General features: G+C 46.3%; 1 protein-coding gene across 4 annotated transcripts in view; it reads right to left on the bottom strand.

Annotated features, from left to right (window-relative positions):
• Positions 1 to 15,258, bottom strand: part of LOC113479416 (charged multivesicular body protein 3) — a 34,535-nt gene that overhangs the window by 638 nt on the left and 18,639 nt on the right. The window contains exons 1-5 of one of the 4 annotated variants that reach the window (XM_026847309.1): positions 15,057 to 15,179; positions 10,641 to 10,701; positions 5,602 to 5,781; positions 1,978 to 2,099; positions 802 to 916 (exon numbers count right to left, since the gene is read on the bottom strand). In XM_026847309.1, coding sequence (XP_026703110.1) covers positions 802 to 916; positions 1,978 to 2,099; positions 5,602 to 5,781; positions 10,641 to 10,668 — 445 coding nt within the window. In that variant the 5' untranslated portion in view covers positions 10,669 to 10,701; positions 15,057 to 15,179. Of the gene's footprint in view, positions 1 to 801; positions 917 to 1,977; positions 2,100 to 5,601; positions 5,782 to 10,640; positions 10,702 to 12,634; positions 12,778 to 13,944; positions 14,103 to 15,056; positions 15,180 to 15,258 lie in introns of those variants that run through there. The other 3 variants (XM_026847308.1, XM_026847310.1, XM_026847311.1) reach the window with 3 other exon arrangements.

Raw genomic sequence — 15,258 nt, 5'->3', positions numbered from 1 at the left:
TTCAGTCACTTGTTGACACCCAAGAGCTTTTTGACCTGAGCAGCCTGGGCTGGCAGCTGGTGTTGACCTACACCTGGGTGCTCCTACAGCTGCTCCCACCTGCTCCCAGCCAGGAAACAGCACAGACCAAGCAAAGCAGGATCAGAGAAACAAGAGGGAAGAGCAGGGCAGGAGCTGGAGAACTGCGCTTTCAGCATGTTACTGCTGAACGCAGCTCCAGTACCTACAGCTGTCACACCCCGTCACAGGGAATTCTGGTAAGGAGCATTCTGAGCATTATCTGAGTCAAAAAAATAACCCAATAGATTGTTATTTCATGAGCTGTAAGGCAGAAGCTGGGGTTTGGGGCTGGGTTTTGGATTTTTTTGTTTGGGTGGTTCTTGCCCCAGCTCGAGACACTTAAGAGCACTTTACAGCCAGGAATGCCACCAGCCTATAACTCAAGGCAATGCAGCCGAGTTTATTTCCTGGCTTCGTTAATAAATGAATCTAGTCAATCACATAATTTCACCTTGTTGAGAGGATCCATCCCACAGACAGACACTGATCTGTTAAAGCCTCAGTCAGAGCTGCACAGCCAGCAGCTGGTATGTGTTACTTGTGTTTTATCAAACCACACTGGCTGCCCTGGCCATTATTCCCCGAGAAACCAGTTTGTCAGAGCACACTGCCTCTCAGCAAAGGCACAGGCAGCTCTGGGAGAGCGCCCTTCAGTCAGAACAGACAAAGATTTAAATTGCTGCTGCTTCCTGAGCAGAGCAGGGACAAAGCTCCGCTCTCGGCAAACACGCAAGAACTCACCAGCTGTAATTTCAAAAAGGATTTTATCAATTTCCATCTCGGCTTCCTCTTCCATTTCCTCCTGATCCTCCAGGCTTTCAAAAGTGTCCTCCAGCATTTCCTCTATAATACCAGCCTAGCAGAGAACAAAAAGGCAGCACATGAAGCCCTTGGAAACAGCAAAGAGGACACTTTCTACTTATGAGATCCAGATACAACAGTCCAGGCATTTAACAACTGCCTGCTCACTGCTCCAGCTGCCCAGATCCAGGCTGTCCTGCTGCACAAGGACTGGCCAACACGCCTGCCTCCAGCCTTGGCAGGACTCTGTACAACTGGCACGCAGGAAAAGTGGTGAGAAAACAGGACTAAATACACATGTTCTCACTCTGAAACCCGCAAGCTGTTAGTCTTTGTTGTTGCATGTCTAAACACCGACAACAAAATACGCAAAATACAACTGCAAACTTCAGTCATGAAGCATAAATTATGTAACATGCTGTAAAATTAGTGTTTGACATAGGTTCCCTTTTTTCTACCTGCATTTGAAAACATTCTTCTGCAGGGCCTGCAACCCTAGAGATGGCCAAACTGGTTGTGGTGCAGAATGGTAAATTTCTTAGGAAATAATTTGAACTAAACAGTCTAAAGTGGTAAGAGGGGAAAAAGCAAAACAATTCTGGTAGTTGAAAAGATAACAGCCACGACAGAGAATGATTGTACTTTAAAATCAGAGCACTTTTATCGCACGGTGACACTAAGCTAGGTGTTTTAAACCCAGAGTCAGGCTGGCCATCGTGCCTAAGATGGGGCTTTCAGCTTCGCACTGTGGTGGGTCTTCCTTAATGAACATCTTCACCCCCTGCAAGTGGGAAATTCAGTCTCTCCCAGAAGAGACAAAGCCTGGGGGAGTCCCACTGTCAGCCTCAGTCTGCCCCCACCATTGGCACTAGGATGACCCAGCCACAACCATGCTGTACAGGGAGCGATCTCCCTCCTTCCACCCCCAACCTGAGCAGCTTTGTTCAGCTCCAGGCCTCACACCAAATGTGTTGCAGGTGTTACCACCGAGTCAGGGTTTTCCCCACATCCAGCTATTAATGTGCCACTTCTGTTGCTCAGAGCTCTCTGACAAGGAGGCCACCATTTCACCACGCTGCACCACCACCCACGTCTTGTTCATGTTACAGATCTTACCTTCATCATCTCTTTGGACAACTCCCTCATCGTTGCTTGGATTTCTGGGATTTTTACTAGATTTTGCATAGCTTTCATGACCTCTGTGCTCTTCTGCAATGAACCTGCTACTCTCAAGACAGCTGTGAAGGAGAGGTATAGAAAAGTTTGAACGATCCCTCCACCACCAAATGCAGAGAAATTACATCCTCTCTACACAGATAGAAATTTGTTTGCATTTAGGCAATTTCATTCAAAAAAAAAGAAACGGACTTCTTCATTCTCATCTACCTTCCTGGAAAAGCTCAACTCCCAGCTCCATCTGAAAAAATAAGTTTCTAGCAAAGATACTGGTGTTGTACTATTACCAGGAGGCATGCAGGCTGCTTGCAGAGAGGTTTCAAAGCACTGGCGGTGCAGTTCACGCAGCGACCTCCCCGAGGCAGCCAGAGGCGCTGTGGAGGCTCCCACCCGCCCGGCCCCGCGCCCCACTGCTCACCAAACCAGGGACCTTCTGCCCGACAGCAGAAGCTAACGCTGGCAGAACTTGTAGTGCAATAGTTTTGCACCAACAGTAAACAAGAACATTAATCCTGAAGCAGATAAGCTAGAAAGGAGTGCGGTTTAAACCGAATTTAACAAAATACTCTTTCCAGAGGCTGTTCTCACAGCGCAGCTTAGAAGCTCTTCTCAGATATGTTGATATACCAAGATCAAAATGCAGTAATTAAGGGTACTCTGAGGTTCCTGAATTCTGCCAACTTTGCAGCTTCCTAGTCATGGAGAACTTACCTGTTTGTATATAAAATGGTCACTCCTTAATGAAGCAAAATGAAGGTACAGCATATATTATTTTTCATTTTAATACTTAGTTTCTTTAAGAACATTACAAGTGAAATGCAAATGAACTAACAGCAACCTTGCCTTTAGCAGTCATCTCCCAAGATGAAGCAAGTTAATGGAAGCCCCAGAGTGAATTTTAGATTCCTTCCTACTGCTCGGGTAAGCGCACCAGAACATTCTCAGTAAGATGAAGATGCTGTCAGCATCAGGAGGAAGCTGCTTTGAGTCCTTCCTTTTTAAAGGACACCTCCAGCTGCAAGGCTGGCCCCTGCTTCCCCTTCCTGAATGAGGTACATGGGGAGCTCCAGCTGACCTAGCCTCAGATTACACTTAACCTTTACATTGCAACTCCTGATCTATCACTCATCCAGTGTTAAAATCTACTGGCAACTAGCTTGGATAATGCCAGGGTGGGGGAATACGTTGACATTTCAGTAGCATGTTAACCTCTGCCAAGTCTTTCTGTCTTTATTTTCTGCTCTGCTCTTATTACAGGCTAAAACGCTCCGAGGTATAGAAAACACCTGCAGGAAGTCTATTACACAGATTTGGTTGTCCAGAGGTGCTGGAGGAAGTGCAGAGGAGGGCAGTGAAGCTGGCGAAGGGCCTGGAGAACAGATCCTATGAGGAGAGATTGAAGGAGCTGGGACTGTTTAGTTTGAAGAAGAGAAAGCTGAGGGGAGACCTCATCACTCTCTGCAGCTACCTGAAAGCTCATTATAGAGCGGCTGGTGCTGGTCTCTTCTCATGGGTGATTAGTGACAGAACAGGAGGGAATGGCTTTAAACTGCAACAGGGGAGGTTCAGACTGGACATTAGGAAAAAAAATTTCACAGAAAGAGTGGTCAGAGAGTGGAATAGGCTGCCCAGGGAGGGGGTGGAGTCACCATCCCTGGATGTGGTTAAGGGCCATTTAGATGAGAAGTTGGGGGATATGGTGTAGGGGAGAACTTTGTAGAGTTGGGCCGAGGGTTGGACTTGATGATCCCAAGGGTCTTTTCCACCCTAAATGATTCTGTGATTTCTGAGGTGGGTAAGGAATAAGGGAAATATGCTGGTGTCCTTGGCTTCAGATGGGATAGAGTTAATTTTCTTCCTCATAGCTGGTAGAATGCTGTGTTTAGATTCAGTGTGAGGATAATGCTGGTAACACACTGATGGTTTAGTTGTTGCTCAGTAGCACTTATCCGAAATTAAGGATTTTCCAGTTTCCCATGCACCTCCTCGCTGGCAGAGCACAAGAAGCTGGGAGGGAGCATGGCCAGGACAGCTGACCCGCACTAGCCAAAGGGCTATTCCATAGCACAGAGCGTCATGCTGGGGGTATAACCCAGGGGGAGCTGGCCGGGGGGTGGGTCACTGCTCGGGCACTGGTCAGCGGGTGGTGAGCAGTTGTTGTGAATCACTTGTCTTTTCTTGGGATTCTTTTCTTTTTTCTTTTTTTTTTTTTAATCTTCCTTTTTATTAAATTATTATTTTATTTCAGTTATTAAACTGTTCTTATCTCAACCCACCCCACAAGTTTTACTTTTTTTCTTTCTGATTCTCTCCATGTTCCCAGCAGGGTGGAGGAGGAGTGAGCGAGGGGCTGTGTGGTGCTTGGTTGCCAACGGGGGTTGCACCACAACAGCTGGTCCTGGTGAAGCACAAAGGACACATGACCAAGCTGGGTATTAAGCCACAGGGCAAATCAATTCATCCAGATCAAGAAAATCAAACATTGCCTCCCCATCTCCACTTAGGACTTGGTAAGTGTCCCAAGACTCTTGCTAGAGAAGTGATCTTTTATAGGATGAAGGGAATTCTACTGAAGGAAATAAACCTCACGTCACAGATCCTGTCAGGCTCAGAAACAACAGGCTCCACAAGGACACGGGGATATTAGGCACGCACACCAGCAACATGCCCTGAATTACTGGCAGGAGTTCTGTTTCAGAGCATGTGATTATTCTCATGTCACTGCAACCCTCAGGCTCTGAGGGGAGGTGTTAGATTATCTGTTGAGCAGCTAATCAGAGGAACCAGGGAGAGCCAGCGAGGATGTAAGGAACAAAGAGGGGTAGAAACCCCAGGAAGGCAAATGGGAGTTGCTGGGGGGGGAACCCATCCAGAGAGGGTAGCGGGGAAAGTCACCAGAACATGCTGCAGAGTGAAGGGGGTTACTGCCCACAGGGACAGGGGACTTATTACGGGATGCGAGGGAAAAGAACATGTTTGGGCTCAGGAAAGACTTATTACGGATCTTTTAAGGGAATTAAAGGAATGTGACAGAACTTAAGAAACAATATGGGATGTTTAGGGCTATGACCAAAGGTGGAGAATGGGAGAGGTCATGATGGAGCAGGAACACACAAACCTGAGGGGCCTACGGGACCAGGTACCAGCAGCTCAGGCAGAGGGGCCGATCTGGGGCCAGTTACCAGGGAGCAGCTGCTGAAACAACCCATATATTGTGTGCGGGTGTATACACGTGTTGTCCTACTCAGCTGGAGGAAGGCCAGGATTGAGCTGTCGGTGCTGCTGATGTCTGTATGAAAGCTGTGGGTGCTGCTAAAGGCGCTGCTGAGAGCGGGTGCCCCCAGGAATAGGTGCTCGGCCTGGGGGGCACGTGGAACTGCAGCAGCCTCACACCTCTGGGCCTGCTACAGGAGAAACTTCCCTGGAACCTGAAGCCCACTGGAATCAGCTGCCTCTCACAAGAGCAGCGCTGCTTCCAAACTCTGCCTCCATTTGACTTCGGTTCTGAAAATGAGAACCCAGACCTCACCTCTAGAGCTAGAAGTGCTCAGAAGTTGTTCTTACCAAGCTGGTTCTTCATCCCCATGAGAACAGAGTTCATGTGAGCTTTGGATGCATGGAGTTTGCTTACGGCCCTTCGCGAACGGATCAGTTCCTTCGCCAAGATCACACACACATCCTTCTGACCCTTTTTGGCAGCATCCTTTATGGACCGCTTCACCTTCTCCTCTTCTCTCTGGATATCTGGAGTACAGAAAAACACAGCAAACAGTGACAAGCTGATAAGGATTTGGAAGAGAGACAAGTCATCTGTTGGGGTGTATTTTCAACGCAAAGAATTGTTTCTGCTTGATTTCAGATTCCCTCTGTTACTCAAAGACCTCGTTCTAGGCTGATTTACATGTTAACTGATTAATTCAACTAAATATTAGCAGGAAAATTTCCATTATTAAAGATCCAGCTCTAATTTCCTTTGCAGTTAAGAGTACTGTTAAAGACTGGCCAGGAATATCACTGCATGAAGCTGAGCTAAGATGAATTCTTAAGAAGCAAAAAAGGTCCAGTAAGAACAAAGCTCTCTGAGATGACTACTTGAGTTACAACTTCAGATTAACTGATCCTGATGGTCAAACTGGCCTGATATAAATATACACATACACACAAACATACACACTTTAAGGTTACTGTATTGATTTTCTGCCTATAAGATCACCTCCTCCATGTTCATCACCAGATAACCCCACTTCACCAGGAGGGAACAAAGGTGTCACAAGGAGTTTAAAACTAGTAGTCTCAGAAGACAGACATGCATTTTACTGGCAAAATTACTTATCTGTCAGACTACATTCAAAGCTTAACCCATACGCCCACCTTCAAGAGAATCTGAAGGCTGTTGTGAGCAAAATCATCCTCACTGTTTCTAAATCCCTGAATTGCATTTTTTCTGAAAAAGATACATTCAGAAAAATTGTAGAAGGCTGATCTTGCAGAGGCTAGAAAGTTTTAGATATACACTGCCTTTAAAAAAAAGGGTGTAGTCGCTTATACAGTGAATTTATAAGGGTGCATCCACAACTTTAGGAGTTACTTAGAACCACAGATTTGTCAACTACCGCCCCAAAAAAAGCCTTTATCTTTGCAGACTTAACTATTCTCCCCATCAGGCACAACTCATTGAGCCTTAACTGGATACCCAACCAAGTTTATACTTGTCCGTATAAACTGGCATATTCAAATTATAAGCTGGTTGGCTAGCACCTAAGCTATGGATAATTTAACAGCAAAAACAAGTATGCTGGTAAATCATTAAATACAACTGTTCAAACTCTCCCAGTATCCAGCCTCGTTCAACAGCTTTTTCTAAGAGCATGCTGGAACAGGAATGCTGAACTAAACCTGTACTAAATGAACATCAAATAGCTGGATTTGAAATATTATAGGCTTCCTTAACTAACGTAGGTTTCTCTAGCAAATCTGATGTACCTGTGCCTTGTCAGGTAATGCTGGCTGCGTACAGCAGAAGCCAGGTACCTTGAAATGCTCAAGAGTAAGAAACGCAGGAGCAAGCAGGGGCTATATCAGTCCCTTTCCTTTTCCAGATTTAGGAATAAATCAGCCACTGATGAAATGTGGATCTAAGAGTCCGCAAAAAAGTTATTCTAAAATAAATAAAGAATTCAGATAGTAAGGGTTAGGCTTCCCTTCCTGTAAAGAGTTGAAGGAAATGACCACAAGAACAGTTATTTCTAGCAAAGGCTTTGTTCAAATTTAGTTTTGTTTGAGTCTTCTTGATTTATACCGGACAGAAGTTACTCGCAGGGAAGAACCAGACACTGACCTTTTATAAAAACAAAGGCATCAACACATAGTTTTTGGCACGGGCCAACTTGGAGACTTCGACGCAGCTTCTTATGTGGGAGTTAACGAACCCTGTACTCAAGATGAGTCATTCCCTCAGTATCATTCAATGGCACCTTTATCCTAAAGGACTGGCAGAAATGTGTAAGATTGTAATCAGAGAAACCTACTCCTCGCTGCTTCCCCACTATTATTTGTGGATACATCACAAGCTTGAAGACATTTGTATGTCAGACACAGGAGTGAGCAGAGTCCCAGCGTATCAGAGCAGGTAAGAAGCAGCTGAAGTGGTACAGCAGAAAACAGAAAGCAGCAGCAATACTCCAGCAATACTGAGAAATGATGACATTCACTTTGTCAGGCTAAAAACAACCGTAAGTATGGTGCTACTACATCCAAATCAGCATAGGGCGGCCCCATACTCGAGCAAATGCTTTCACTTGCATGGTGACCTGCTGCATATGAGATTAGCAGCATAAATATGCAAGAACTGTCAACTCTGTCTTGGAAGGTCAATGCCAGCTATGCACCTCTAGCAAGCCAAAGTCACTGCACCAGTCCCTCCGCAGCACTACTGAGCACAACAGAGGAACAGAGCAGCCCAAAGCACCTGCGAGAGGGACTTCCAACCTCAGTAAAGTGTAAAGTTACTCTATTACTCCAACTATATTAACTTGAAAAATTCAATTCTGAAGCTACAAGGATACCTTTCATTCCTTCAAACCTCCCAAGCCCTCAGAAGCAACCTACGCTGAACAGAAATCACTACAGCAGCAAGAGGATGGTATGAACAACAGATGGCTCGAAACAGCGTGTTGCTATATCAGTAACTGTGCTGGCTGGGAGAGCCAAGTGTTCGAGCGATCCAAGCCCACTCGGTTCATCCCAGGTGGAGCCAAACGTTGCCGTATCAGAACACATCAAGCACGGCCTTCCCCAGGGAAGCTCAGACAGGTCCCAGCTCAGCAGCGTTAGTCAAAGACTGCAGTGACTTCCCCTGCAAGTCTCAACTGAAATGATGGTCAAGTCAGAGAGGGACCTGGGGGGTGATTGACAGCCAGCTGAACAGGAGCCAAGGGTGTGCTCAGGATGCCAGAAGGGCCAATGGCATCCTGGCTTGTGTCAGCAGTAACGTGGCCAGCAGGGACAGGGAAGGGATCTGACCCTGGGCTCGGCACTGGTGAGGCCGCACCTTGCTGAGTGGGTTCAGTTTTGGGCCCCTCACCCCAAAAAGGCCATTGAATGACTCGAGCATGTCCAGAGAAGGGCAACGGAGCTGGGGCAGGGTCTGGAGCACAGGTCTGCTGGGGAGCGGCTGAGGGAACTGGGGGGGTTCAGTCTGGAGAAGAGGAGGCTGAGGGGAGACCTCATCACCCTCTACAGCTCACTGAAAGGAGGGTGCAGAGAGGGGGCGGGGGGAGTCTCTTTAACGAAGAAATAAGCGATAGGACAAGAGGGAATGGCCTCAAGCTGTGCCAGAGCAGGGTCAGACCAGATATTAATAAGCATTTCTTTGCAGAAAGGGTTGTTGGGCGTTGGAATGGGCTGCCCAGGGAGGTGATGGAGTCCCCATCCCTGGAGGGGTTTAAGAGTCGGGTTGACCCAGTGCTGAGGGATCTGGTTTAGTTGGGAACTGTCAGTCTTAGGTTAATCATTGGACTGGATGATCTTCATGTTCTTTTCCAACCTAGACAAATCTGTGACTCTGTGATGAAGTGTGGCAGAATCCAATTACAGCAGGTAATTTCTGAGAAAACCTTTAGTGGCACATTGCTGTCATCCTCAGCAGCAGCCTGCTGAGTGTCCAGCAGAACCACAACCTAACGCAGCCAACGCTGGGTAAGATGTGAAATCCTAGCACAATATGGCCATTACAAAGACATTCTGTACTTTATTTTAATGGGAATTATCAGAATAGCAGACAGCTGGTGGTTAATCTAAGCTCATACATGCTGAACTGTAATTCTTTAAATGTAACACTCTGAAATACATATATAGACATGTTCAGAGCTGTCACAATCATTAGATTTACATCCACATCAAAATATCAGACTACCACATAACCCGGTATCTGTATCAGCCATTAGAAGAATTATGGCCTGCATGAAGTTGAGAGAAAACCAAAATTTCAAGAAACCATCAATAGTGACCATACAGGTAGTTTACACCCATGGAAAATGCAACCTCTAAAGCATATTTTGCTAACAAGATCAGCCACATTTCAGTTGCTCTGTGCCCAACACAGCCATAGGAAGCACCTCGGAGAACGCAAAACAATTCACAAGCACAACAAATGTCACTGTACATCAATTTTCCTGGAAGAGGCATAAACCCTGTTCCTCGCTTTAGAGAGGAGGACAAAGACCACCTTTGTACTGCATGAGCTTCTCTCTCCAACCAACTTGCACAAACTTACAAGTTGGAGAACGTATGAACCCCGCCAGCTTACTCCAGAAGCGTGCGGCCAGGGCTGAACAGGGCAAGGGAGAACAAACTCCTTGAAGAGCTCCTCGAAGAGTAGCTCGAAACAGACCTGTGCCTAATAACCAGATGCTGATACAAAATATCCTTTATCAGCACATCCCATGAACCAATCCTGAGGGCAGAATAGAAGACAAAAAGGGGAAAATCGCATCTAGCCCCAAACCTATTTTCAGATTCTGGGAAGGCAGGCAGAAGAGAGAACAAAATCTGAACTAGCAACAGTGTAATAATAAGCAACTCCTTTGCTGTTCAAGACATCTTCAAAAGTGTGATGCTTATAATTTAATAGCAAAACACCCACTAAGTCTTTTTATTTTCCCCTCTCTTCTGTTTGTAATTTTCCCAAGCTGACAGCAAGCTACTTTTGTTTAGCATGTGCACTTCACACCAGTACATACCCACAGAATTTTCTGTGTGTGGAATTACATACCACGCCGATACTATTCATTAAATCAATGTGGGTGAAATTCTGGATAATGTCTAATTCATCTTATCAAATGAGATTTAATAGTATCATGTCTTACTGGAAGCACACAATATTCAGGTCCTTTTGAAAATTTTACTTTGAGAACTTCACAGTGATGCCATTTTGTAAAATAGAGTAAGTCTAACCCCAGGATCACATTTATATTCCTTCATTTCAGATGCAGGAGTGTACCCCAGGTTATGAGACTTCACAGCCTCCTCCAATCACAGAAAAAAAAAAAAAATTGAAGGCAGACAGGGAAAGGAAAAACAAAAAATGAGACATAAGTACAAACCTCTGATCTGTCTATCAATCACTCTCATTTCTTTCCTTATCTTCAAGGACCATTCATTGACCTTAAAAAGAAAAAGTGAGAGTTATCTGAAATTCCAACTTTAAAACTATCCTTTTATGCTTTCATGTAACTTAACCAATTCAGTATCAAAAGAAGCACTTCAAAACTCACAAGCTTTAAGTTATGAGTGTTTAAATATTTCATTATTCGAATTAAAAAACATTGCAGAGATATCACCAATTACTGCACTCCTAACATTCAGACACGGAGTTAAGGAGGACATGATTCGTGAATCTGCCTGGCTAACTTCTCACATCACAGTGATGTCGCTGTGCAGAAGGAACTTGTCACAGGGGATTTCAGCATAATGTAGAAACTCTGGCACAGGATGACAGCACCAAGAGTGCTACTACCTGTTTCAGTCCAAAGGAACGCCAGGGGGTGTCCAAGCCAACCTCCTACTCAAAGCAGGACCAAGTTCAGACAGGTTGCTCAGGGCCTTGTCCACTGAGTTTTGGTATTGTTGGAGGGCAGAGACTTCACAGCTGCTCTTGGCATCTGTTCCAGCACCTAAGCACTCCTGTGGTGAAGAACTTTCCTGATTCAAAATTCTCCTCTGGCCACCTGTGGCTGTAGCCCCTTTCCTGTCACTGAGCACATCTGGGAAGTACCTGGCTGTGTCTTTACTAGAAACCCATTATAGGCAGCAAAAGGCTTTAGACCCTTGCCCCTCCACCTCCCCTTCTCCCACCTAAAACGAGCCCTGATCCCTCCACTTCTCCTCCTGTGTCACGGGCTCCAGTCCATCTCAGTGGCCCTCTACCACAATCTCCCCAGTTTGTTGATATCCTTCTTGCACTGGGTGCCCAAACCAGGACACTGTTTTGCAGATGTCATTAACGACAACTGTAGCAGAGTAGCTGAACAAACACTTGCCTCCACATGATGATTACAGCTTGCTAATGCAGCCCAGTTTGCCCTCATTGCTGCAGAGGTGCACAGCTAACTCATGTTTATTACCCCATTTATTATCCAGGTCCTTTTCTGCAGAGCTGCTGCCCAGCCAGCCCCAGGCTGCACATCCCTGCCTGAAGAGATGGTTGTCCCATGTGTACAACCTTGGGTTGCTCAACATCACGAGGTTCCTGCTGGCCCAGTCCTCCTGCTTGCTCAGGTCCCTCTGCACAGCAGCTCCGCCCTCCAGAGCCCCTACCTTTGATGGGGTTCAAACACAGCCACCCCCCCTACAGCTTTCCTTCTGGGCCTTGCCACGATCTCTCTGGGCCAGCACTCCCAGCTCCCACAACGCAGGGTGCACGGAAGGAGCCCAATCACTTGTCCTGACCATCTCTTTGGGGAAGCAGACACACCCAACAGGCAGCAGCTGCCAGACAGAAGCAATTGTGGCAAAACCAGAGTAGCAGAGAGGGACTGTACAACACCAGACTCAAGAATTGAGAGATAATACTAGCATACGAACACAGAGGAAGCTCTGATGCTGCTTTTATTAGCAGCGACACAGATTTTTGCACAGTATCTAAAAAAAACCCCTAGGTATTAAGATGACCTCTAGTTCCCGGGTCCAGTTGCACACTGTACATGCCAGTGCACAGGCCATTCAAGAAGTCTAGTTGGCTGTATGAATAATTAGATATGAAAATCACCCTGATTTATATGTGATTTTTTAAACTCAAATAAAAAGCTCCATTTTCTGAATAAGCTTTATAACAGAACTGTAAAAAGAGCACTCTTGCGCACAAGCCCAGCAGAGCAAGACAGATTCTTAAGACTTTTACTGCTCTCAAAAGAAATGCTCTCAGTCACAATGAACAAGACCATGTTTTGACTACAAACAAGCCAAGCACAAAATCTGCTGCAAAAAAACCCAAACCCATCTGCTGCAAAAAAACTCAAACCCAAAAGCCCTGCAGAGCTCTGCATGGACAGGTTATGAGGGTGCACAAGTTTTGAAGGGGTTTCAGAAAGATCTGTACCTTTAGTTGAATCCTGTTTTATTACAGGAGGAAAAAAACCCAAAACAACCCTCGCAGGACCAACTGCAGCCTCCCCTCTTGTTCTTCAAAACAGAGCAGAAAATGTCATGTAGATTCATTCCTCACTCTGATAAGGTCCCTCTTTTGAGTATGCCCACACTAGAGGGAGAAAAACAGAGGGAAGAGACCAAGATAAAACACGATCAAACTCCAGCTGGCCAACTGTCATGTCTCAAATGTATCATCTTCCAGAGAGCTCCTCTACAACTGGTATTCTATAACAAACCAACATGTATTAAGCTTTCATGTACAAGCACAATCAGCAACTGTCAAATGAACTACAGCAGGATTCACAGATTCTGCCTCTGTGATGCACAACCCAGCACAAAGACACCATTAAACCATGGCTGGCTGTATGTTGTCATCAATCCCTGCTCGCTCTGACAGCTTGGATAGCTCATCCCAAGTGATGCCCAGAAGTAAGCTGCTGCATACGACTGTCCTTATAAAGGCAGAGCTGGGTGCTTCTGCATTCCTTGGTCTTCCCAATGCTCATCAGCAGTTCTATGTATAAAAGGAGGAGGAAAACCCATTGACTCTCATCTACACTACTGCATGCTCCCCGTTACATGAGACATAGGACTTCATTGAGCAGAAAAGCAGCTGTAATGCTGATCTCACAGGGGACACGGCTGTGAACCACGGCACAAAGCAGCGCAGCAGCAGCAATGCCAGGAATAGTACTTTGGCCAGCTAAGCATGGCTAATTACTCCAAGCACAACTCCCTGATGATGATGCTATTCTGCTTCCACTTCTGAGATAAACAAAACACTGTTCTCACAGCACTGCATCGCCCCAGAGAGTCAGCCAGCAAAACACTAAGCTGAAATAAACCACTCTGACAACACTGGAGGAAAACCCACTTTTTAAGCTCAAACAATCTAGATGTGGCATTAAATGTATAGTAGATGCGCAGTTTTAGACAGGCTGAAATGCATCACTAGCTCCTCACAAGGACTGAAGATGTTTCCCTTGTATCATTATAAACTCCCATCAGCAGAGACTGAGCATACAAACAAACCCAGGACAAATCAGTGCCATCACAAGTATCTCAACCCCTTCCCATCATCAGCCACCTCCTGTGGTGCTCAGATTGCCTTCTCTAGCCTTACTCAGGGACAGTATCTTGTGTACAGCTGCTGTCAGACACGAGGTAAGTGGTGCTGTTTCCCCATCATCTATTAAGCAGAAATAACTACTTCTTCATTCTAAAGCTGCAGTTAGACACAGAAGGAAAGAGATTTCTTACTATTAATGCATTTCTCAATATTGCTGTTAGAGCCCATGAAGTCATCATGCCAGCCTGCAACCCAAGAGCATGCTCAGGACAGCAAGATGACCCATGTCATTCCTTCCTATGGGCCAGACACATCTGTTTTCTAGTGCCTTTGCAGGCTTTTCTGCAAACAGCCCGAAGATGACCCGCAGACACACTGTATTGCTGGAAAACATGACACACTTGTTAGTTATGGAAGGTAAAAGAGTGGCCATCAGACATGAAACAAGAACTCAGCACTGCAGTGTAACCACGTTGTGCACGTTAAATGGTTGTCTGCTGCTTTATCCCACCATTGAGAGTCTCCAAACCCCAGTTCTTTCTGGGGTATCTCCCAACAGCGCTCACAAACAGAGGACACTACAACCAACCTGTGTGGTGCTCTGACACAGACAGAGGAGGAAGGGAAAGTACATTGACAGAGGCATATTCCTCATCTAATACTATTACCCAACAAGCAATGGCTATAACCTGCTCCCCTGGGACAAACCTGCTATAAAGCAGCAGGGAATATCTGTGACACTGCAGCTCTTCTAAAGCTTCAACTCTGGTGTCTGTGATCCTTCTCCCTGTTGCTTTTTTAGTACTTCTAATGTGTTTGATCCTACCCTCCACCGAGTAGCAGGGTTTTTTATTAACACATTAGTGATTTATGAAAGGCAACTGTGAAATCTGTCTAGTACGTTATCATTTCACTGTGACGTTAGAAATCTGTGGACAGAAGCAAGGCTTAGGCAGTTTGTCAGCAGACTCAAAAAACCCCACCTAAGTCCCAATATTTCAGCTGTTCATACTTGTTAAGGCTGTCTTTGCAATAGAAGCTAGATACCCCTAACGAATCTGGGGAGCTAGAAGCTACAGAAGTCAGCTAACAGCAAGCTAAAAATCCAGGAGGTGCTGACTAAGCCTCCCCAAACCACGCCACCCAGAATGCATCGCTCCTTTGTCTACTGCTTCTGTGGCCCTGAGAAGCCTCTCCCTGGAGCGCTCTGAGCGTTAAAAAGCTGCTGCATTTCAGAAGAAATGAAGTAACGGTGCACGGGTGCCCCCAAGCCGTTCGGGGACGGAGTACAAGGGCTCCTCACCTGCTGCTGAGGCCCAGCTGCCGCAGCGATACGCCAGGACAGAGCTCACCGGGGCACCCCGCCCGCTCCACACCCTCCATCCCCCGGCCGCGGGGGTGCGGGCGCGCCGTCCCTCCCTCAGTCCTGGGCCGAGTGCAGCCAGACCAGGCCCTCGGCGCCGCGGTGCCCCGCCTAGGCTGGGGGCAGCCCCTCCGCGGCCCCC

Source organism: Athene cunicularia (genome assembly GCF_003259725.1).
Source record: "Athene cunicularia isolate RWA chromosome 4 unlocalized genomic scaffold, athCun1 chr4_part1, whole genome shotgun sequence".
NCBI lineage: Eukaryota > Metazoa > Chordata > Aves > Strigiformes > Strigidae > Athene > Athene cunicularia.
Note: the sequence above shows the minus strand (reverse complement) of the source record. Positions and strands in the feature narration are given on the sequence as shown.